Below are 25303 nucleotides of genomic sequence, written 5' to 3'. Positions count from 1 at the left end.
CCGAAATTGACGACGAGAAAGACAACCTGCAATTGGAAGATGAAGAAGATAGCGACCTGGACAATGATGACGACTTGCACTCTGAAGTTGACGACACTGATGATGACCTGACCACTGAAACGGACGAAAAGATGAGCCCAGAAGAGGACCCAGTCGCTGCAACAAAAATGGAACACCTCTGGAAAGAATCTCAGCAGGAGATCGAACTGCTCCGAAAGCAGGTACTGGAGAAAGATCTGCTGCTTGAAAAGAGAGAAGACGAGAAGAACGAAATTAAAAGGAATTTTGAAATGGAAGTAAATGAAAGAGACAGAAAAATTGTTAATCTCCTCCAACAAGGTGAACAACTCAGAGGTGAAAAGCAGCAATTGGATCAGGATTTAAGACTGGCTTTAGATCAATTAAAAGAGACGCAAAGGATACAGAAAGAGCAGAATGAGAAATTGACGTTTCTGGAGCGTCACCTGCAGGAGAAAGATCGCTTGCTCAAGAGGAGAGACGAGGACGAAAGCGAGATGAGACGGCTCTTCCAGCAGGAGATGGCTGGAAAAGAGAGAGAGCTGGAGGCCACCTTACAGAGGGAAACAGAACTCAGCCTGAAATTGCAGGAGAGTGAAAACACTAATGAGTTACTTGATTTGGAAAACGAAGAGTTCTGTACGATGAATGAAGAGTTGGGGAAAGTTTTAGCCAAGAGAGAGAAGGAAGTCGACCTTCTGAAAGACTCCCTCGCCCTTAAAACTAAAGAATTGGAGGAAGGTCAAGACCAACGTGAAATAATCAAGAGACGATTGGAGGAAGCTGAAGAGGATAACTCGACTCTCCAAGAAAAACTAAGGCTCGCTGAAGTGGAAAATGTAAGGATTCAGGAGGATGTCCTCAAGATGCAGGACCAGCATCAAAATCTCCAGTCACTTCTGAACCAAGCAGAGTCCGAATTTATCTTAACAAAAGAAATTTTAAAGGATGAGAGGAAAAGTAAGGAGAACTGGGTGGCCGAACTTAGAGGAGTAAAAGAAGAATTAGAAGAAAAAGAGCTGGAAATAATGTCGCTGGAGAAATCGTTAGAACAGAAGGAAACCATTTTGCAGGATGCTCTCCATCACGGGAAAGAGATGGAGAGCTTGTTGGAAGGAGCTAAGGAAAGAGAGATAGAGATGGAAGCTTCCCTAACGACCTTAGAAGCAGAGCTCCAGAAGAGGAACCTTCGAATAGAAGAGTTCCTCACAAAAGAAGAACAGTCAAGGTGTGAACAACAAGAATTCGAGAATAAACTAGACATAGCTCTCCATTATGCAATGGAGCTGCAGATGTTGCTAAAGGAAGCAGAAGAAAGGGAGAGGAAAATAAAAAATGATTTAGAAGAACAGAGGAATAAAAACCATCTGTTAGCTAAGGAGAAAGAAGATGGAGAGACTGAAATAAAACGGCAACATCAGGAGACTCTGAGGCAAAAGGACGAACAAGCAGAGGAACAGCGCGAACGCCTGGAGGAACTCCAGGATAACTTGGAAAGTGCTTTGCGTCAAGAACAGAGTCTGGAACGCTTGCTGGAATGTAAAGAAGAGGACCTCATCTCTTTAAAGAAGAAGGAGAGTGATGCCCAGCAAGAAGTGCAGCACCTCCAAAAGGACTGTGAAATGCTGAAAGAAAAGATTCAGCAGCAGGAGCAGAAGAGAATGAGAGATGAAAAGCGTCTCAGGGAGCAGCTAAGAACACAGGAGGAGGCTTTGAAGGAGCATGACAAATATATGTTGATGATGCTTCTCCATGGGACTGCTCAGCGGAATTTCCAGCTAGAGCACATTGCGCTGGAACATGAAGATGAAATGATTGAAGGGAAGAGAGAGAAGTGTGCTGGAGGGACAGCAGGAAGGCAAGTCGAGGGGACAGATGAAGACCCTTGTGAGAAGGCGCGCGAGGGAGAAGAAAGACAACGCAGGGCATACTGGAACGCCCAGCAGGAGAAGAATGAAGATTTCAGGGAACAATGGGAGGACCTCAAGCACATTGTGAAAGATGTCATTAACGGAAATGAATGAAATGCTTCAGGAGGACATTCACCCATGAATGACATCTATCACTGGCTAGAGCCAACACCAGTTCAAAGGATGGACAAACTCTCCCAGTGAAAGTCAAAGGAAAACTTTCCGGAGGCAGGAGGACAAGCTCTCAGTATGAGAGCGAAAAGCTATTTGGAGGTAGGAGGACAAGCTCTGAGATTGAGAGCCAACAGCTCTTTGGAGGTAGGAGGACAAGCACTCAGTATGAGAGCCAACATCTGTTCAGAGGCTGGAGGAGAAGCGCTCAACTTGGGAGTCAACAGCTTTTCGGAGGCTGGAGGATGAAGCTCTTAGTTTGAGAGCTAAAAGCTGTTCACAGAACTGGAACCCCACCAGAAGGCCACCAGAGGGCGTAAGTTCAATGCCTTTTATATATGCAAAATATGGGTTATGCAATGCATAATGGGTTGAATACTTGCATATACCACTGTGGCAACCTCTGGCGTGGCGTAAAAACCCGTAAGTTCAATGCCTTTTATATGTGCAAAATATGAGTTATGCAATGCATAATGAGTTGAATACTTGCATATACCACTGTGGCAACCTCTGGTGCGGCGTAAAAACCCGTAAGTTCAATGCCTTCTATATATGCAAAATATGGGTTATGCAATGCCTAATGGGTTGAATACTTGCATATAACCCACTGTGGCAACCTCTGGTCGCTGGCGTAAAAACCCGTAAGTTCAATGCCTTCTATATATGCAAAATATGGGTTATGCAATGCATAATGGGTTGAATACTTGCATATACCACTGTGGCAACCTCTGGCGCGGCGTAAAAACCCGTAAGTTCAATGCCTTCTATATATGCAAAATATGGGTTATGCAATGCATAATGGGTTGAATACTTGCATATACCACTGTGGCAACCTCTGGCGCGGCGTAAAAACCCGTAAGTTCAATGCCTTCTATATATGCAAAATATGGGTTATGCAATGCATAATGAGTTGAATACTTGCATATACCACTGTGGCAACCTCTGGCGCGGCGTAAAAACCCGTAAGTTCAATGCCTTCTATATATGCAAAATATGGGTTATGCAATGCATAATGGGTTGAATACTTGCAAATACCACTGTGGCAACCTCTGGCGCGGCGTAAAAACCCGTAAGTTCAATGCCTTCTATATATGCAAAATATGGGTTATGCAATGCATAATGAGTTGAATACTTGCATATACCACTGTGGCAACCTCTGGCGCGGCGTAAAAACCCGTAAGTTCAATGCCTTCTATATATGCAAAATATGGGTTATGCAATGCATAATGGGTTGAACACTTGCATATACCACTGTGGCAACCTCTGGCGCGGCGTAAAAACCCGTAAAGTTCAATGCCTTCTATATATGCAAATATGGGTTATGCAATGCATAATGGGTTGAATACTTGCATACCACCACTGGGCAACCTCTGGCGCGGCGTAAAAACCCGTAAGTTCAATGCCTTCTATATATGCAAAATATGGGTTATGCAATGCATAATGGGTTGAATACTTGCATATACCACTGTGGCAACCTCTGGCGCGGCGTAAAAACCCGTAAGTTCAATGCCTTCTATATATGCAAAATATGGGTTATGCGATGCATAATGGGTTGAATACTTGCATATACCACTGTGGCAACCTCTGGCGCGGCGTAAAAACCCGTAAGTTCAATGCCTTCTATATATGCAAAATATGGGTTATGCAATGCATAATGGGTTGAATACTTGCAATATACCCACTGTTGGCAACCTCTGGCGCGGCGTAAAAACCCGTAAGTTCAATGCCTTCTATTATATGCGAAATATGGATTTGCAATGCATAATGGTGAAATACTTCATATACCACTGGGCAACCTCTGGGCGGCGGCGCGTAGTTCAATGCCTTCTTATAATTGCGAAATATGGGTATGCAATTGCATTAATGATTGAATACTTGCCATTTACCATTGTGGCAACCTCTGGCGCGGCGTAAAAAACCCGTAAGTTCAATGCCTTCTATATATGCAAAAATATGGGTTATGCAATGCATAATAGGGTTGAATACTTGCAATATACCACTGTGGCAACCTCTGGCGCGGCGTAAAAAACCCGTAAGTTCAAATGCCTTCTATATATGCAAAATATGGGTTATGCAATGCATAATGGGTGAATACTTGCAGTACCACTTGTTGGCACCCTGGGACGCGGCGTACCCGTTATTCAATGCCTTTCTATAATTATGGCAAAAATAATCCTTATGCAATTGCATAATGGCGTTAATCCCTTGCATATACCCTGGGCCAAACCTCTGGCGCGCTAAAAACCGTAAGGTCAAGCCTTCTATATATGCAAAAAATATGGGTTATGGCAATGCATAATGGGTTGAATACTTGCATATACCACTGTGGCAACCTCTGGCGCGGCGTAAAAACCCGTAAGTTCAATGCCTTCTATTAATCAAAATATGGGTTTATTGCAATGCATAAATGGGTTGAATTACTGCATATACCCACTTGTGGCAAAACCTCCTTGGCGCGGGCCGGTACCCGTAAGGGTTTCATGCCTTTCTATATATGCAAAAATGGGTTTATGGAATGCATTAATGGGTTGAATACTTGCATATACCACTGTGCAAACCTCTGGGGCGGCGTAAAAACCCGTAAGTTCAATGGCCTTCTATAATATGCAAAATATGGGTTAGCAAATGGCATAATGGGTGAAAAACTTGCTATACCCAAGTTGGGCAACCTCTTGGTGGCGGCCGTTAAAAACCCGTAATTCCATGCCTTCTATAGCAAAATATGGGTTATGCAATGCATAATGGGTTGAATACTTGCATATACCACTGTGGCAAAACCTCTGGCGGCGGCCGTAAAAACCCCGTAGTTCAATGCCTTCTATATATGCAAAATATGGGTTATGCAATGCATAATGGGTTGAATACTTGCATATACCACTGTGGCAACCTCTGGCGCGGCGTAAAAACCCGTAAGTTCAATGCCTTCTATATATGCAAAATATGGGTTATGCAATGCATAATGGGTTGAATACTTGCATATACCACTGTGGCAACCTCTGGCGCGGCATAAAAACCCGTAAGTTCAATGCCTTCTATATATGCAAAATATGGGTTATGCAATGCATGAATGAGGTTGAATACTTGCATAATACCACTGTGGCAACCTCTGGCGCGGCGTAAAAACCTGTAAGTTCAATGCCTTCTATATATGCAAAATATGGGTTATGCAATGCATAATGGGTTGAATACTTGCATATACCACTGTGGCAACCTCTGGTGCGGTGTAAAAACCCGTAAGTTCAATGCCTTTTATATATGCAAAATATGGGTTATGCAATGCATAATGGGCTGAATACTTGCATATACTACTGTAGCAACCTCTGGCTCGGCGTAAAAACCCATAAGTTCAATGCCTTTTATATATGCAAAATATGAGTTATGCAAAGCATAATGGGTTGAATACTTGCATGTACTACTGTGGCAACCTCTGACTCGTCGTACGTAAGTTCAATGCCTTTTATATATGCAAAATGTGGGTTATACAATGCATAATGGGTTGAATACTTGCATATACGACTGTGGCAACCTCTGGCACTGCGTAAAAAAAAAAAAAAAAAAAAAAAAAAAAAACAAAAAAAAAAAAAAAAAAAAAAAAAACAAAAAAAAAAAAAGAAAAAAAAAGAGGTAAAAAAAAAAAAAAAAAAAAAAAAAAAAAGAAAAAAAAAAAAAAAGAAAAAAAAAAAAAAAAAAAAAAAAAACCCAAAAAAAAAAAAAAAAAAAAAAAAAAAAAAAATAAACCCAAAATAAGTTTCCCCAATTCCTTTTATATATGCAAAATATGGGTTATACAATGCATAATGGGTTGAATACTTGCATATAGGACTGTAGCAACCTCTGGCGCAGCGTAAAAACCGGTAGGTTTAATGCCTTTTATAGGCAAAATTGGGTTTATGCAATACATCAATGGGTTGGATACTTGCATATCCTACAGTGGTATCCTCTGGCGCAGCGTAAAAACCGGTAGGTTTAATGCCTTTTATATATGCAAAATATGGGTTATGCAATACATAATGGGTTGGATACTTGCATATACTACAGTGGTATCCTCTGGCGCAGCGTAAAAACCCGTAAGTTCAATGCCTTTTATATATGCAAAATATGGGTTATGCAATGCATAATGGGTTTAATACTTGCATATACCAATGTGGCAACCTCTGGCGCGGTGTATAATCACGTAAGTTCAATGCCTTATATATATCGAAAATAGTCCGGGGTATGCAAGCATAATGGTTGAATATCCCTTGCATATACCAATGCACCTCTGGCGCGTTGTCTATCACTAAGTTTCATGCTATGATATATCGAAATGTGGGTTATGGCAATGCATAATGGGTTTGAATACCTGCATATACCACTGTGCACTCTGGGTGTGGCAATAAAACACGCCGTTCATGCCTTTTATATATGCAAAAGGGGTATCACTCCTAATGAGTTTTGAAATACTTGCATATACCACTGTGTCAACCTCCTGGCGGCGGCTTAAAAACCCGTAAGTTCAATGCCTTTTATATATGCAAAATAGGGTTATGCATGCATAAATGATTTGAATACGTGCATATACCACTGTGGCGACCTCTGGTGTGGCGTAAAAACCTGTAAGTTCAACTGTCCGCCTTTTATATATGACAAAAATATGGGTTATGCAATGCATGATGGGTTGAATACTTGCATATACCACTATGGCAACCTCTGGCGCGGCGTAAAAACCCGTAGTTCAATGCCTTCTATATATGCAAAATATGGGTTATGCAATGCATAATGGGCTGAATACTTGCATATACAACTGTGGCAACCTCTGGCGGGGCGTAAAAACCCGTAAGTTCAATGCCTTTTATATATACAAAATATGGGTTATGCAATGCATAAGGAGTTGAATACTTGCATATACGACTGTGGCAACCTCTGGCATGGCGTAAAAACCCGTAAGTTCAATGCTTTTTATATATACAAAATATGGGTTATGCAATGCATAAGGAGTTGAATACTTGCATATACGACTGTGGCAACCTCTGGCGCAGCGTAAAAACCTGTAAGTTCAATGCCTTTTATATACAAAATATGGGTTATGCAATACATAATGAGTTGAATACTTGCATATATGACTGTGGCAACCTCTGGCGCGGCGTAAAAACCCGTAAGTTCAATGCCTTTTATATATGCAAAATATGGGTTATGCAATACATAATGGGTTGGATACTTGCATATACTACAGTGGTATCCTCTGGCGTGGCGTAAAAACCCGTAAGTTCAATGCCTTTTATATGTGCAAAATATGGGTTATGCAATGCATAATGGATTGAATACTTGCATATACAACTGTGGCAACCTCTGGCGTGGCATAAAAACCCGTAAGTTCAATGCCTTTTATATATGCAAAATATGGGTTATGCAATGCATAATGGGTTGGATACTTGCATATAACACTGTGGCAACCTCTGGCACGGCGTAAAACCCCGTAAGTTCAATGCCTCATACAGTACGTGCAAAATATTTGATCCTGGTGTGGCAGGAGGGAAGATTCCACATCTCTTGATTAGCTGATGGAGCTGAGAATGCGGAAGGGTCCATCCCTGGCAAAAATAAAACCCCCTTCGATGACACTCCATTGGCGATGATGCCCCAGGGGTGAGATCGCTTGCGATCGCTAAAGTCCCATAATTATATATATTTGTATATATATATAGATATATATATATATATATATATATATGTATATATATTATATAAATGTATATATATATACATGTACACACTACACACACACACAACACACACACCACACACGCACACACACACATATATATATATATAGATATATAATATATATATATATATATATATATATATATATATATATACATGGTACTGTATATACATATATATATATATATATTATACATATATATATATATATATATATATATATATATATATATATATATATATATGGCTGACTGTCTGAGTGAGTGTGTGTTGTGTGTCAATGTGTGCTAGAAATGGCTGTCTAGCTGTGTATCTACAATATTGTAATATATATATATATATATTATATATTATATATATATATATATATATATATAATATATATAATATATACAAAGTATATATGTTGAGCAAAAGTCTGGTAAGATTAGTTATGTAGGAAATATATTAGTTACGAAAACTTGCTAGTAGATTTTTTAGTACACCAAGGAGACAGAGAAGTAGATGTTTGCGATACGACACTCGTAAAACGCAAAAAAGGGACTGAGTGAGGCATAACAAAAATCGATGATTGCAACTGTTAGACGTACTTAACCCGGGGAGCACGAATAAACGAATGGGTGGAACTAGCTTACGACTGCTCACAGCATACGCCCTGATTTGTTATATGTCGTTGCCGGAAGTGGTAGGCGTTAAAGATTACACAATTATGAAGAATTAGGGTGGTCTTACAAGGAATCCAGAAGAACAAGAGGCAGAGCCAGAAATCAGAAATTGGTCGGTAGTTAAGTTGGAACGATGGAAAGAATCAGCTAACTACTCACTTCTGGACGCATAACTTGTGTTTGTTTAAACTCCTTTTATCCTGTATCATTAAGACTTGTGTGATAGGAAAGTGAGATTGCGTGTGTTACTATAATAATTACGAACACACACACACACAAAAAAAACGTGGTGTTAAACTTGCCCAGAATTCTAAAGGAAACCGAACTCACATAACTTCTCTACGTGATTTGCCTCCTGAGAGACCAACCGAGAAGATCGAGAATCGGCCAGTATGCAGAAACAGTAGTCCAGAAGAATAGAGAAGTATTAGAAATATATTATATGATAAGTTACTAATAGAGATAGAAACTCAACGCCGTGTAGATAAAGAGTACCACCATATAACATATAACAAATAATAACCAAAAATAAAAGGGAACGAAAAACTTCGTAACATATACACACACACATACATATTGTAGATATACAGCTAGACAGCCAATTTTAGTACACATTCGCACACACACACACACACGCAAACTCACTCAGACAGTCAGCCATATTACCATAACCACGCACACAAGTACATGCAATGCTTTTGACGCACATCATCGCTGGTCACCAGCAAAACGGAACAGAGAGAATGAGGAGCAGCCTCCTCTAGGGGTGGAGGTGAAAGTGGCAGCTAAAATCAAACACTGTGTATAACAACAAGCGGTTGAATGTTAAATGAGTTGGGAATAGGGAGTTGGGAAAATGGGCTAGAAATCACAGAATTGATTCTATATAAAATTCTTTCAATTCTCCTTATGATTTGTCTTTCTGACACGCTAGTATTATAAAGCAGCTGTCCAATATTCATTGTGCTGTAGGTCGTCAACGGTATTTCGGGCTGGTGTTATCAAAGGCAACTGGTTATCAGGGACAGGCTGGGGTCGTCAAAAGGTATACAGGTATGTCTCGTAGGTCGGGAGCAGGCCGTAGTCGTCAGGGGTCTATCCAGTATTCACTGGATAGACCCCTGACTACCCTAGCCTGTCCCTGATAACCAGTTGTCTTTGAAAACACCAGCCCGAAATTCCGTTGATGACTTACAGCACAATGAATATTGGACAGCTGCTTTATAAAACTAGCGTGCCAGAAAGACAAATCATAAGGAGAATTGAAAGAATTTTATATAGAATCATCTCTGTGAATTCTGCTATTATTTTTAATAAAACAAATAATAATAGTAATAATAATAATAATAAAGAGTGCATGGGAAGAAGGACTAATAAAAGTAGACGAGACCCAGAAATATAAAATACAGAGACAGGAGAAAGACGGACAGAAACAGAGGACTGGCACAACAAACCAATGCACGGACAATACATGAGACAGACTAAAGAACTAGCCAGCGATGACAATTGGCAATGGCTACGAGGGGAGAGCTAAGAAGGAAAACTGAAGGAATGAGAACAGCGGCACAAAAGGATCAGGCCCTAAGAACCAGATATGTTCAAAGAACGATAGACGAAATAACACTCTCCCATATGTAGGAAGTGCAATACGAAAATGAAACCATAAACCACATAGCAAGTGATGCTCGGCACTTGCACAGAACCAGTACAAAAAGAGGCATGAGATTCAGTGGCAAAAGTCCTCCACTGGAGCCTGTGCAAGAAACATCAGCTACCTTGCAGTAATAAGTGGTACGAGCACCAAACCTGAGGGAGTGATAGAAAAACGATCAGGCAAAGATCCTCTGGGACTATGGTATCAGAACGGATAGGGTGATACGTGCAAACAGACCAGACGTGACGTTGATTGACAAAGTCAAGAAGAAAGTATCACTCATTGATGTCGCAATACCATGGGACACCAGAGTTGAAGAGAAAGAGAGGGAAAAAATGGATAAGTATCAAGATCTGAAAATAGAAATAAGAAGGATATGGGATATGCCAGTGGAAATCGTACCCATAATCATAGGAGCACTAGGCACGATCCCAAGATCCCTGAAAAGGAATCTAGAAAAACCAGAGGCTGAAGTAGCTCCAGGACTCATGCAGAAGAGTGTGTCCTAGAAACGGCACACATAGTAAGAAAAGTGATGGACTCCTAGGAGGCAGGATGCAACCCGGAACCCCACACTATAAATACAACCCAGTCGAATTGTAGGACTGTGATAGAGAAAAAAAAAAAAAAAAAAAAAAAAAAAAAAAAAAAAAAAAAAAAAAAAAAAAAAAAAAAAAAAAAAAAAAAAAAAAAAATAATAATAATAATAATAATAATAATAATATGAGCACTAGGCACAGATCCCAAGATCCCTGAAAAGGAATCTAGAAAACTAGAGGCTGAAGTAGCTCCAGGACTCATGCAGAAGAGTGTGATCCTGGAAACGGCACACATAGTAAGAAAAGTGATGGACTCCTAAGGAGGCACGATGCAACCCGGAACCCCACACTATAAATACCACCCAGTCGAATTGGAGGACTGTGATAGAGCAAAAAAAAAAAAAAAAAAAAAAAAAAAAAAAAAAAAAAAAAAAAAAAAAATAATAATGACTAAACAAAACTTCTTTCAGTTTTCTTCTGAAGATTGAAAAAGAAACCCACAAAATCACTTTGTAACTTGTTTACTTTTAAGTATTTACATTTAGTTTTACTCCACACTCGAGTACTTTCAGGCCCTTCTGTGGCCCATTCTCAAGAGATGTTTGGGAAGTTAGCCTGGGTAGTACAGCTTAATTCTCAGGGGAGTGCTATAGCTAGACATTGTTGGGAAAATGACCATAGGATGGATTTCAAAAAACAGTAGGCTTATATACAAAAGCAACAAAATATTAGTCACAGGAGGGTAGTAGAAGCACTTATCAGAGAGATTAAAGTAATTGAAGGAAACAAAGGTTTTACCTCAGAAGATCCCATAAGCCGAGCTTTGATATTAAAAGAAGCTAAGATTGACCCTGCTGACCTGGAGATTAGGTTTCCTGCCCAACAGACTTTGGTGACCACACCCTTACCACAAGGGTGAATCCCATTGACCATCAGGTCAGGATATCAGAGCGACAAGAGGGGATTGGCAACACTCAAGGAAAACCAAGAACTAGCCCCATCACATAAATGACCAGCTCAACGAGAAGAAGTTCCAGAAGGGACTGCTGGGCCTTGGACCCAGGCTAACATCCCAAACATCTCTTGAGAATGGGCCACAGAAGGGGCCTGAAAGTACTCGAGTGTGGAGTAAAACTAAACGTAATACTTAGAAGTAAACAAGTTACAAAATGATTTTGTGGGTTTCTTTTTCAATAATAATAATAATAATAATAATAATAATAATAAAATAATAATAATATAATAATAATAATAATAATAATAATAATAATAATAATTCAAAAGGATAATATTCTACCCGAGTAGTTGGGATGGGAAAATAATTAAAGGTAATTAAATATAAGTCGTGATGTTTGTCTGTCTGTCTGTCTGTGACGTTTTGGAACAGGGGGGAGGTATTTTGGTTGTGTAAATACGTGAAAATACACACACACACACCACACACACACACTATATACTCACATTATATATAAATATATATATTATATATATATATATATATATATATATATATATATATGATATATATATATATATATATATATATATATATATATATATATATATATATATATATATGAATAAACTTGATCACGAAGTATATAAAACGTGATGCTATGTATAAATAAAGGTTTTTTGCCACTAAGGAAAAAATGAAAACGAGATAGGCAAGTACTTTCGGTCCTGTTCGGACCCTTTACTGAGGCAAACTGATTTTACAAAGAAAAACATAGTCAAAAGAAGGCTTAATATACAAACTGACACTACAAGATTAGCCATAAGGGCGATTTTTCACTCTACAGAAAGGAGATCCGCCGAAGGCTAGCCACACCTTGAAGGATACCCGCAGTAAACAAGTGATTCTTCCAGAAAACAGTACATTTTGAAAAAAAACGCGGGAGCATAACAATTTAATATCATGAATTTTTACACAAATTTTCCCAACAAAAATTATTATTAATGAAAAAACGAAGAAAATATAAATATATATATATATATATATATAATATATATATATCTGAGCAAGAGAAAGAGGGAGAGAGAATATCGAACCCAAGAAGAGAGAAACGAAGAAAGAGTAGAGAGAGAGAGAGAAGAGAAGAGAAAGGAGAGAAATACAAGAGAAAGAGAGATAGAGGAGAGAGAGCGAGAGAGAGAGAAGAGGGAGAGAGAAGAAAGGGAAAGGGAGAAATACAGAGAGAGAAAAGAGAGAGAGAGACGAGAGAGAAACAGAGAGAGAGAGAGAGAGAGAGAGAGAAATAATAACTATATAACATGTGGGACTAATTTATTAGTTGTTCATTTATTTTTGAGGTCCTTCATAAACATCTTACAAATATATGGGTCTAATTGGTACATTCCCAGACTAAGATTTAGGTTGTTTTATTAGTGATTTGTATAATTGCCGATTCCAGTAAATTTCTTGAAACATAATCATTAGATCTAGCAATTACCGAGGCATCATCCCAATTAATACAGTGAGATTTTTCACTCAGATGGATAAACAGTGCATTTGAAGTCTGGGCTGTTCTAACTGAATACATATGTTGCTTTATACGTACACATAAATTTTTACTTGACTGACCAACGTAAAACGAAGGGCAATCCTTACAAGGAATTTTGTAAATGATGTTGTTATTTATTACGGGACTATTCTTAATTAGCATATCTTTAATGGTATTGTTATAAGAGAACACTACATTAACATTAAACGATTCAAATATTGATTTTATGGTTTCAAATCCACGAAAATAAGGTATGCTAAGTACATTTTTAGGCATTTCTTTTTCATTAATAGCAACACTGTAAAACTTTTTGTGAGCTTTTTGATAACATAAATCAATTAAATGAGGTGGGTAGCAGAGATCGTTTAATATCTTTTTTATGTATTCTATTTCTTGGTCCAGATATTGTGGACTCGTGATACGCAAAGCGCGTAGGAACATAGAAGAAAAAATTGAAATTTTAATATTAAGATGGTGGCCAGAATAAAAATGTACATATGTTAAATTATTTGTGGGTTTTCTATAAATACTGAATTTGCATTGGAAAGATTCCCTATGTATTAATACATCTAGGAAAGGGATGACATTGTTATTTCCAATTTCAACAGTGAATTTTATGGATGGCACTAAATTATTCAATTTAGACAGTAAATCATTTACATCGATACCACCAGGTAAGACTACTAAGATATCATCGACATAGCGGTACCATTTTAAGGAGATAAGTGTGATATTCGGGAGGTGTTGTCTCTCAAAAAATTCCATATATAAATTTGAAAGGAGAGGTGATAAAGGGTTACCCATGTCCATACCAAATATTTGTTGGTAATATTCTCCATTAAAAATAAATCTGCAATTACAAATACATAACTTAATTAAGGAAATTATGTGACTAACGGACATAGGCAATTCATGCAGTACAAGTTCATTACTTAAATATTCTAGCACAGAGTCAATAGGGACTTTTGTAAACAAAGAACATTCAGGAGATGATAATTTGACTCCAGTACGGAAACTCACCCCCCTATGGCAATCTATTCGGACCTTAAGAAGTCTTCTTGAGGCTCCGATATATTTTCCTAGATCACATCTAGGACAAGTATATAAATAGACAATATTAGATGCCATGAGAGGGTTTAACTTGTCTTTATATTTAAAAATTGATCCAATTGTCAATGGGTTTGTTGGGATCAGCTGACATTTTATGGCCGGACAGTAAGTTCTAATAATCTGTTGCATTTTGACATAGAATTTCGAATTGATTAAAAATGGAACACTGGCATAGAACGGCATCCTAGGTACAGTCTAATTAGCATTGCTAGGTAAAAGTTTCATATTCATAAATTTGTGAAGGCATTTTTTAAAATAAACTACTGGGATAACAGTTATCAGTAAATTATTTCTTTAAAAAGGTGACCTCATTGTGGAATTCAGACCATCCAGAAGAAAGGGAAAAAGCCCTGTGGAAAAGAGTAAAAAGAGTTTATCTTAAAATTGAAATTACAGAAACTATAGAAATTTGTGCCCAAACCTGTGAACGTCTTCTTTCTGAAAATAGACGTGTAAAATCCTGAATAATTACGAGACACTTCTATATCCAAAAAAGCAAGTTTGTTATCTTTCTCTTAATCAATTGTGAATTTTATATTCGGGTGGGCCAGATTAGCATTGTGTAAAAATAAGTCGGCTCTATATTTATCTTTAAATAAGATAAAAGCGTCGTCGACATAACGACAGTAAAATAACGGGTGATAAGCCAGAGGGCAGTTGTCCAGCAACCGCTCCTCTAACTCACACATAAAAATATTAGCCAGCACCGGGCCAAGGGGACTTCCCATTGCCATGCCGTCAGCCTGCACATAAGCTTTACCATTAAAAATAAAGGCAGTGTCCTGCACCGCCAAGGTTAAAAGTTTCTTAAAATTGTCGTAATTAAAACCGTGGAATAATGTGTCATTATCAGTAAAAATCTTACTTAAAATGATCTGTATAGTTTCTTCCACAGGAATATTTGTGAATAAAGCTTCAACATCGAGGCTTCCCATAAACAGGTCTGAGTCCTGACATAAAATCCTTTCTTTAAACTCAAGCGAATTTTTCAAAGTATAGCTATTCGAAGAGAATTCAGTTAACAATGGTACCAAATAGTTTGCAAGTTTGTAATTGGGGGTATCATATGATGTCAGGATAGGTCTTATGGGAATACCCTCTTTATGTATTTTTGGCAGACCATACATAATACCGTAAGAACCACCAGTAGTTAATAAATCTTGATATGTATCATTATTAATGACTTTCTGGTCTAATAAGGATCTTAAAAACCTGGTAATCTTGTCTTCTGACCTGAAAATAGTAGAGAAATCAGGTTCACCTAGGAAGCGGAATTTAGAATTGTCTTCAAGTATAGTTTCAACTTTTTGGATATAATCTGTCTTGTTAAGTATAACAACACCTTTACCTTTATCTGGCCTAATAATGATAAGATTTTCTTGTTTACTCAGTTTTTTCAAAATTTCCAAATCTTTCTTGTTAAAAAATGGAGTCCAGTTAGTGACCAAATTATTGAGGGTTTTATGAGCTACAGAGTAAAGTTCATCAACCGAAGGGGAAGCCTCTGACGGGACACATGGCGGTAAGGGTTTAAATGGAGACATCTGTTTCATATGGGCGTTTATTTAATGCAACGTTTCAGGGACCAGCCCCATTTTCAAGCTGAAAATTACAATAATAAAATAAAATTAAAATAATTACTCATCTAAAAAACATACAATTACAATACATAAGCTAATTCGCCAAATACATTATTTTTATAATTAGGTCAATCATATTTTTTTCTGAAATAGGCCTATGTGTCAGAGCACTTCGCGCTATTTATTCTTAACTGTCAAGTCAGAAGGATGAGAGAAATAGAAGGAAATAAGGAAAATAATTAACGAGTTGTAGATGGAGAAGAAAGACAGTTTTTTTTTCTTTTTCTATTAAGAGTTTCAAACGTTCAGCCTGTTGGAATTCACTTTCAGTTGGTTTAGTTTCGTTTTACGACGTCGTTTTCGGACTGAGCAACGATGCTCTTTTTTGAAGAAGAGGAGGTCTTTGTAGGTTATTTTTCTTAAATTTGAATTTCATGCAGCTTCGCTCGAGTGCCCCTGGCGATTGTAACGCCATTCTGTTCACATTCATATTTAGCTGATCGATCAGATTGTCTTCTGTGGCTCTAGAGAGACAATAAATAACGATTGCCTCTATTTAATGTCGTTACATTTGCGAAGCTGTTACTTTGCTTACCTACAACTTTTTTTCTCTCTCTCTCTCTCTCTTTCTCTCTCTCTCTAATTGTGCAAGGGTAAAAACAAGATGTCCCGGGAGTGAAATGGATGGCATTTTATGCATAACTTTTGTAGTGTAATTTGCCATATTTATGATAATTAATAATACTAATAATTGTTTTGTCATAATTATGATAATTTTGAGTACGATCATCAGTATACCTATAAATATGAATTGTATTTCATCATAATTATGACAATTCGGATTATGATTATTTGTATACTTGAGCATTGACGTATCACTATAAAGTTTTGATTGTATTTTGTCATAATTATGGTGACTCTGATCATGATTATCATTGCAATTAATCAACGACATTTTAACTATAAATATTTAGTCATGATAATTATTATGATTCAGTATAATTCTAATTCTTGTAACTCTCTCTCTCTCTCTCTGTCTTTTTACTTGTACCTCAGTAGGTAACAGATGGATATTCCCGAGATACAATGAAAAACGTCAGCGCTTCGCCAGACAAATCCTATGAATTCCTTGATGACTCTCAAAACTATATTTCAGTATCCTTGGAGCTTCTTCCTGGGAAGGACTCGCTTCCACGTTTCAAAGGATTATCCCGATTCTGCCGTTGACCAAAGTAGATGGGAGGAAGGACTTGGTTAGATTAGGATCGAGATAGATGAGTTTTAGTTGGAAGTCAAAGACCATTTGGTTGATAGTGAATGTCATTTTGATGTATAATAAAGTTCTTTTGGGGAAAGAGAGAGTGAGAGAGACTATTCACTGATCATTCATTTGCATTTGACAAAGGGTTAATATTACCTGGAATGCCAGTGCTTTGAAATGAGCGTAAATACAGAGGTAAAATTCGCTGATTGCCAGTTTAGAGGAGGTCAATATGCTGCTCATTTTCGGTTATTATTCGGTTACCCTTTTTGCAATGAGAATGTTATAGGATATTCAATGTTTCTTTTAGACATATTTCTTATTCATTCGAACTCTGTAGTTTTGTAGGAGTTTGTTTAAATGTAAATGGATTTTAACTGTCTATTGTGTAGTCATAAAGAATTTGAGATATTTATGTTTTAGTCTGAATGACTAAAGTGCATATTTGATGTTTATGATTTATATATTCATAGCTGTTACAGAATCTCACTCAACATCTACTTCTTGTAACTCTCTCTCTCTCTCTGAAAGCACAAGCAAAACTATCGGTGTGAAAGAGTGAGAAATGATCCCCTCGAGAGGTGAAAGAACCGTTTCATAATATTTCCTTTTCTCCTCTCGTCCCGTCGATGTTCATTTTTCCTTTCAATTCCTTTTTTCATCACCCCCACCCCCCCACCCCCCGCCCTTCCTCCTTTTATTCTGGCTCTTCCCTTTCAGTTACAAGGATTCTAAAATGATTTGTTCTAAGGGCTGCTGGGTTAGAGATAGTGTTATTTCTGAGAAGGATAAATTCATGAAAACAGTCATTATAAAGTGTAAGAGCATAAATTTGTATAGTATTTCTATAAATGCACTGTAGTTGGCATTTTTCTTGTTTCAGGTATGCGGGCATTTGAAGTGTTTCCTGACTGCAAGTAAGAAGAGGTATAGTTGACCAAGGTTGCATATTGTTTAGTATTCTTATTTAGGTATTTTATGTATTTTATTTTATATTTTATTTTTATTTTGTAATCGATGATGTATTTATTAATTTATGTAAGCATTTATTCATTTATTAATCTCTACATCTGTTTCGAAATTACAGACACGTACTAGGAATATTTAGTATTATTTTTATTTTCCATTAATATTTTTTAAAGTTTTTAAAATAAATTTATTCATCCATTTACTTATTTATTTATTAATTCCCTTATTGAACTCTACATCTGTTTCGAAATTATAATAAACATTTAATGGGAATTTTGAATGAGTGATGTCCCAAGTATCTTTGGGGAAATGCAGAGGCAGCTGTGGTCTGCTGGGCTGTCTTGGAACTGCCGAGAGTATTCCAGTGATGTCCGTTCCTATCAGATCTCGGTCAGTCAGTCTGCCTGTCCGGTCTTTCCTCCTTTGTCTCTTGTCTGTTCTCGCCACGAGACGGAACGCGAGACTGATTCTATGTCCTTTAAAAATGAGATGCTAATATAAAGATTTTCGCCTGAAGCGGAAATTGATTGTAAAATCTGATGATGCTCCCACACGTATAGTCAAACATGTTATACACACATGTCGGCGACTCGTTGCACACGCAAACAAGTCGAATACAAGTCAGCGACTCGCTGAGAGTCGTAACCAGTGTTTCATAAGGTTATGTTGCATTGCCAAAGGTTCGGACTTCACTGAGGTCGTTGACGTATCTTCAACATGTCTGTGATATGTATGTGATAAGTTGCTGACTTTTGTATATGAAATGTTTACTGTTAAGCCTGATTTTCTTTTTCAAATATATACACTTGACAGAACTTGGAAGCAGATGGGCCGGTTGTATTGGATAAGAAGCATTGGCTAGGAATACCAATTAGTCGTTAACTTGTATTCAACCTGTGATGTGTTGGCGATAAGTTACTAACGTGTTTGTGACATGTTTTAAAGTGCAGATACAATCTAAATATTATATGGATGGGCTTTCGTATATTTATAAGCGTATAGTATGAATCTTTATCACATCACCGTGATTCATACACAAGCATTAAACTACAAATGTCCTTTAATATCTAATTCGCTCTACCTCGGGATTAATATAGCTTCATGTATGTTAAGCGCTTCACCGTACCTACGTCCTGAGTTCTTGGTTTCGTGGTTCGAGCCCAGGAGCCAACAAATTTCTGATCAACTGAAAGAATTACCCTTTTGTTAGCATACTATATAAAAATATGATAATTCCGAGGGAGAACGAATTAGATATTAAAGGACAGGTAATACTTGTGAATAGAAAGCAGAGAGAGAGAAAGAGAGAGAGACCCAACAAAACTCTTCATTATCCAATGGTATTTCCAACCGTCCTCCAGCTTCAGATATTTCCCTGGGAAACAACTGAATTGCACTTCTTAACAACTGTTATACACAAAGAGCGACAACAACCCTTTTGAAAGTGTGAGGGGAAGAAACACTAATGGTTGTTAATGAGGGTCCTATGGCAGGCAATCAGTGTCATCTCTCTCTCTCTCTCTCTAGAGAGCGCTCTCGAACATTCGAGCATCGTTGTATGAATGAGAGAATTCTGATCATTACTTATAAAGCAATAGAAGGGAAATGGACAGATACGAGGGAAATGTGAGAAGCAGGATTTGAAAACCTTCATATTTCATATTTGTGTCGAACCCTTGTTGAATGAATATGCATGATCTAGGGATTCTGTTAAAAATGTATTCTCTGATATAGATCATTAGATAAGAATTTTACGAGAGAGAGAGAGAGAGAGAGAGAGAGAGAGAGAGAGAGAGAGAGAGAGAGAGAGAGAGAGAGAATGAATTAATTTGTAGATATAAAATGCATCATAGCCTCAGAAATTGTTTGTTTTCCGTTTGTGCTAGTTCGTATTAGAAGGGAGAGATGGTTTGTCTTAGTCTGAATATTGTAGCAGTGGACACAACGTCTGCATCTATACACGTATTTTAATTAATATTCTCTCCATTACTTTATGAAAGGTTGTTTATTTTATCATAATCTCTCTCTCTCTCTCTCTCTTGTGATCATCATAGGAGATTAAGAAGAAAATATAGACTCGCTCAGTATCGCCTGTTGTTGACACCGAGGCTGCCATGTTGTTGACGACAGAAAATGCCAAGTCATCATAAACAAAGGTGTTTGTTTTCCCCTCCACGATAAATTATGTTAATCGATTATCGTAAATACTGCAAACCTATAATTATTTCGTCCCTCTCCTACATAATTATTGCTTTCTAATTCTTCCAGTAATTAGGATTTGTCGGTGTAAAGTAAACCACAAAAATCCAGTTGACAATTCGTCGACATGAGCACGTCAAATATAATGTAGAAAAGATACCGCTGATTGTCGCCCAGTTACCGCGTGGCGTCGCTGGTCTCACACTAGTCATTTCTAGCTCGCGGTTTTGGCCAGCATCCAGCCGATGCTCGCGAGCAAAAGTGTTGTATCGTCACACTAGGATCTCGTGGTTTCGAGGAGCAGTAGGAAAAAGTAAACAAAACTGATCAGCTGATATCATCATGGCGCCCGGAGATCGTCGAACTGTTGCAAGATGTGCTGCGGTGATGTGTCTTCTTGGAGTCTTACGTGAATGCAAGAGCAACAAAAAACGTTTGTGGGTTCGAGAGTGGCTCAGGAAAGAGAGGACAAAGGTATCTTTGACAACTTGTGTCGGGAAATGAGGTTGGGAGATGGCGCGGCCTTCTACAACTACCACAGAGTGAACAAAGAAGATTTTGATTATCTCTTGAGGCTTGTTGGGCCCAAGATTGCTAAGCAAGACACCAGGATGAGAAAGGCTATTCCACCAGAACAGAGATTATCAGTCACATTGAGGCACTTGGCCACAGGTAAGTTACTAGGCTATAGCCTATAGGATAATTAGGTTATGACATAGTGCCATTAGAGGTGGTAAATATTTAAATTAAACCCTTGTGAAAAAATATTTGTTTTTATTGTTTAGGTACGTCTATTTGATATATTCCTTCAATAATTTATAGTAGGGGCAGACCCTCCTGTACTTCAGCTGTCCACCAAATCAAGAGAACTTTTGGAGTATACATACCTAACCTTACCTACTTAGCCTATAGTGTGTTTACTTTTCTAAGATCGCTGTGGTGTGGCGGGATCCAACAGGCCATTCAGTACATCTAGCTATAATTATAGAAAGAGAATTAATCTACTCAAGCAGGCCCATCTCTGCGGGGAAGCATTGAAAGGGCCTTACATACCCGTAAATATGACAACTCTGTCTTTTCTACCTGGCCCCACCAGAGCAATCTTAGAAAAGTAAACACACTATAGTTGTCGTAGTTCACCGACTGGTAAATATTAAACTAGTGAATTTCATTTTTATTTTCAGGTGAATCAAAAACATCCCTGGGATATTCCTACAGGATCAGCCCAAACCTCCTTTCAAGTGTCATTCCTGAGGTGTGTGAGGCCTTATATGCAGCTCTGCAACCTTTATATATGAAAATGCCTACAAATGAAGAGGAATGGCTTCGCATCCAAGCAGAATTTCATTCTCTCTGGCAGTTTCCAAATTGCTGTGGTGCTTTAGATGGGAAGAGAGTTCTTATAGCCAAACCTTCAAAATCAGGTTCAACATATTATGACTACAAATGTTATTTCAGCTCCATACTTCTTGCCCTTGTCGATGCGAAGCTGAGATTCATTTATGTAGATGTTGGTGGTGCAGGACGTGCCAGTGATGAAGGTATATGGGAGAAATGCTCTTTGAAAAGGGCACTTGATAGGGATTTGGTGAAATTTCTTCCTCATAAGTCCTTACCTTTTTCGCAGAAAGCATGCCCAAGTGTGATTCTTGCCGATGATGCTTTCCCTCTCACTACTACTTTAATGAAACCTTACCCTGGTCGAGGACTGACCCATGAGAAAAGGATGTTCAACTACAGGCTCTCTCGTGCTAGACGCACATCAGAGAATGCATTTGGTATACTTTCTGAGAAATTTAGAATATTTAAGCAGCCGATTAATACATCTCCAGAAAACATCAATTCAGTTATTTTAGCTGCATGTTCCCTTCACAATTTTTTACGGACCTGTTCACCAAACACATATGCACCAGCAGAAATGTTGGAGCCTGAGGACCACTGCAATGGTACTGTCCAGTCTGGTGTTTGGCACCAGGAAGAGCATGGTGGTATGATAGGCCTACTGCCGATTCCTAGGCGCCCACAGAATGATGCTGCAGTTGTAAGGGACACTTTCATGGCCTACTTCAATGGTGAAGGCAGAGTTCCGTGGCAAGAGCAGATGGCACTATTCCACTAGGAAGTTGTATTTTATAGGTTTTGTGTGTAAATGTAAAATGTATTATTGTTTTCTTCATAAAGTGTCATTATGATTTGTGTGTTTTCTTTAGCCCGGACTTATTATTTAATTTTCTTCTTATTGTGCAATATATTTTAGTATTATTTTTTTTTCTTTTGCTACTGTGCTTATAAGCCTCTGCCTCATGTCATTAATGCATAAAAATGCAAACGTCCTCAAAATGCGCTTCCGCAGTTAATATTACTCGACGTTATTGTCCTTCATGAAATAAAACCTGTGAAAATAGTTCATTCATATGTTAAAGTAATGTCGGAATATTATTTATGTTCAAAATAAAGTTAGAAAATAGAATTATTGCATATTAATGAATAAATTTGGCTTATTTGAAAAAAAAATATATATCTTAATACTGGAAAAGTTTATTTGAAATATATCTGGATGTTAAATTTAAGCATGGTAGTGAAATATTGCAAGCAGCGAGAGAACAAAATGCAGGAAGACACAAAAATAAAAAAAATTTTTTTTTGCTTTGAACTCTTATTTTAGACTTTTGGACAGTTCATTATTGTGTAGTAAGTAATATTGCAGTACTGTCAAAACAATTTATTATACACAGAGAATTTTACAGTTTCAAATAAGAGTGTCACTACTATCATAGAACAACCAATATAAATGCCTTCATCTGAGGCTAGTTATTTGCAAAAATTAAAAGAAAACAAAAAGACCCAACAATATAACTAAAGTTTTCCTATTCTACTGTTTAATGCATTGTGTTATTTTAATACTTCATAATTAAAAGAGGTGTATGTTGATAGAATCTTCAAACAAAACTGTATATAATTTTTAAATTATTAGGATTATGAATAGAAAACTAACAAGACAAAAAACTAATCATCTAAATTATCCAAATCAATAGGATATTCTTGCAAAACTTTAATAATCCTTAAGTACACAGCTTTCTTATCTTTTTTAGACAGGGGAGCCATGAAACCTGCTATAGCATTTGTGGCTGCTTTAACAACAGGATCACATGATGGATCTGGTTGATTCAGTATAGAATCAACTTTATCCAAAATATTGTCAAAACGTTCACCTTCTGCTGAGCATTGTATTTCCTCCTCTTTTTTACCCTTGTATCTGATCTCTGGAAAATGGAAGAGGAGGAGGATGGAGTAGATGCATGGGTTCCATCAAAATAATTGTCACTATGCACGGACAATGATGAAGTAGAACGTGTTTGGGGTGGCGTTAGGTCTGGGATGTTGCATACTTGTGGCTGTGCACCATCACTCTCACCCCAATTACTATTGGACGTCCACACATACCGATGTCTTTGTGTGGGAAGAGACATGGTTCCTGAGCACGTCCTGTTAGAAGCAGCCATCTTGTTTGTTTACACTACTACGCGGTCGCTCGGGGTTCGTGGCTGCTGCTTCCCGCAAAGATCTCGAGCTAAAATCTCCCGGTTTTCGATTCTCGGTAGCAACGGCTCGCTGCTCGAGAAAAAAAGGCGCAGTGTGAGGCCAGCTGTTGCTGCTGACGAGAGGATTATTGGTAGGGCGCGAATCCCGTGACCGAGATATACCTGAGAAGTGTTCGGATTTCATTTTGCCTTTCCATGAATCCCGGGGGGATTTATTTCTTGTCGTATTTATATATCCATTTCTGGTTTTAAATGACTGTACTTATTTTCATAATCTTTATTTATTGTTGCTCATGTCCTCCTCTTTCTGTTTTTCTCTCTTTTGGAACCTCAAAATGCAGATTCACTTCCTTATATGTTTTGAAGTGACGTCTACATGAGCTTTATTTTATATACCTTTGCTAACAGTCATGTCAAGCATCCAGATAATCATAATATAATTATAATAATGTCGAAGGCATACAGTGACCTTCGGACATTGGTCGTAGGAATAGTTTTTAACTCATCATTTTAATATATTTAGTTTAATTTTTTAATTATGCTCAGTTATGGGATCATTGAGAGACCTACCTCCTTCTCTTTCTCAGAGAGAGAGAGAGAGAGAGAGAGAGCAACCGTTCTCCAGCTCAAGAGATATCAGAGGGAAACAACTGAATTTCACCTCTTCACTGTTACAAACAAAGAACAACAACCCTTTCATAAGTGTCAGAGGAAGAAGCATTAACGGGTGTTAATGAGGGTCTTATGCCAGGCAGTCAGGGTCATCGCTCTCTCTAATGAGCGCTCGTCAACATTCGAGAATTGCGATCATTGCCTATAAAGGAAAGGAAGGGAAATGAACAGGTATATGAAAAATGTGCGAAGGCGGCTTTGAAAACCTTCGTATTTCAGATTTGTTTAGAACCTTCATTGAATGAATTTCTGATCTAGATGTTTGTTTAAAAAAATATAATCTGATGTAGATAACTAGATAAGAATTTTAAGAGAGAGAGAGAGAGAGAGAGAGAGAGAGAGAGAGAGAGAGAGAGAGATAGAGAGAGAGAGAGAGAGAGAGAGAATAAATCGGACGTGTTCCAACTCTTCTTCTCCTCCTGATTAGTTCATTAATTATGCAAAAGGGTCCAAAGATTCCATCTGATTTAAGTCAAGGCTGGAAAGGTCAACCTTTCACCCTGAACCATCACCCCCCTCTCCCCCCTTATTCATAGTGGGAATAATTACAAAATGTTGCCTGTTCAGAAATAGAAAATATATATCAAGATAAAGCAAGAATGAGCAGACCCGGGTACATAGGTAGTTTGTCTAATTATAGGAATGAGGTCGAATATAAAATCTAGGCCAGAGGCCAAACCCTGGGACCTATAAGGTCATTCAGCCCGAAGAAAGGTAAATTGAGAGGGAAAAGGTTTGAAAGGAGCAACAGGAGGAAAACCTTTTGCACTGTGAAGCAGTTGTTAGGGGAAAGTTGAGTCAAGGAA

General features: G+C 37.8%; 3 protein-coding genes across 3 annotated transcripts in view; 2 read left to right on the top strand and 1 right to left on the bottom strand.

Moving 5' to 3' along the window:
- LOC135216182 (trichohyalin-like) overlaps positions 1-2516 on the top strand; it is a 3279-nt gene extending 763 nt beyond the window's left edge. The window contains exon 1 of the mRNA XM_064251314.1: positions 1-2516. This exon is cut by the window's left edge and continues 763 nt beyond it. Coding sequence (XP_064107384.1) covers positions 1-2042 — 2042 coding nt within the window. The 3' untranslated portion in view covers positions 2043-2516.
- Positions 2517-14789: 12273 nt separating this feature from the next.
- On the bottom strand, positions 14790-15827 carry LOC135216468 (uncharacterized). The gene has a single exon (XM_064251836.1). The coding sequence runs from the start codon at positions 15825-15827 to the stop codon at positions 14790-14792; it is 1038 nt and encodes a 345-aa protein (XP_064107906.1).
- A 4683-nt stretch (positions 15828-20510) lies between these two features.
- On the top strand, positions 20511-22448 carry LOC135216432 (uncharacterized). The gene is made up of 2 exons (XM_064251795.1): positions 20511-20955; positions 21468-22448. Exons 1-2 carry the CDS (start codon positions 20697-20699, stop codon positions 22400-22402), a joined length of 1194 nt encoding a protein of 397 aa, XP_064107865.1. The 5' UTR covers positions 20511-20696; the 3' UTR covers positions 22403-22448.
- The last annotated feature ends 2855 nt before the right edge of the window (positions 22449-25303 follow it).

This window comes from Macrobrachium nipponense, chromosome 6 (assembly GCF_015104395.2).
Source record: "Macrobrachium nipponense isolate FS-2020 chromosome 6, ASM1510439v2, whole genome shotgun sequence".
NCBI lineage: Eukaryota > Metazoa > Arthropoda > Malacostraca > Decapoda > Palaemonidae > Macrobrachium > Macrobrachium nipponense.
The sequence above is the reverse complement of the archived record's forward strand: the minus strand, read 5'-3'. Positions and strand labels throughout refer to the sequence as shown.

Excerpts from the sequence above, each read along its gene's own strand:
- LOC135216432 (XM_064251795.1), top strand. The coding sequence starts at position 20,697 with ATGCAAGAGCAACAAAAAACGTTTGTGGGTTCGAGAGTGGCTCAGGAA. Across the intron at positions 20,956-21,467 it reads ATTGAGGCACTTGGCCACAG|GTGAATCAAAAACATCCCTG; the intron begins GTAAGTTACTAG and ends TTTTATTTTCAG.
- LOC135216468 (XM_064251836.1), bottom strand. The coding sequence starts at position 15,827 with ATGAAACAGATGTCTCCATTTAAACCCTTACCGCCATGTGTCCCGTCA.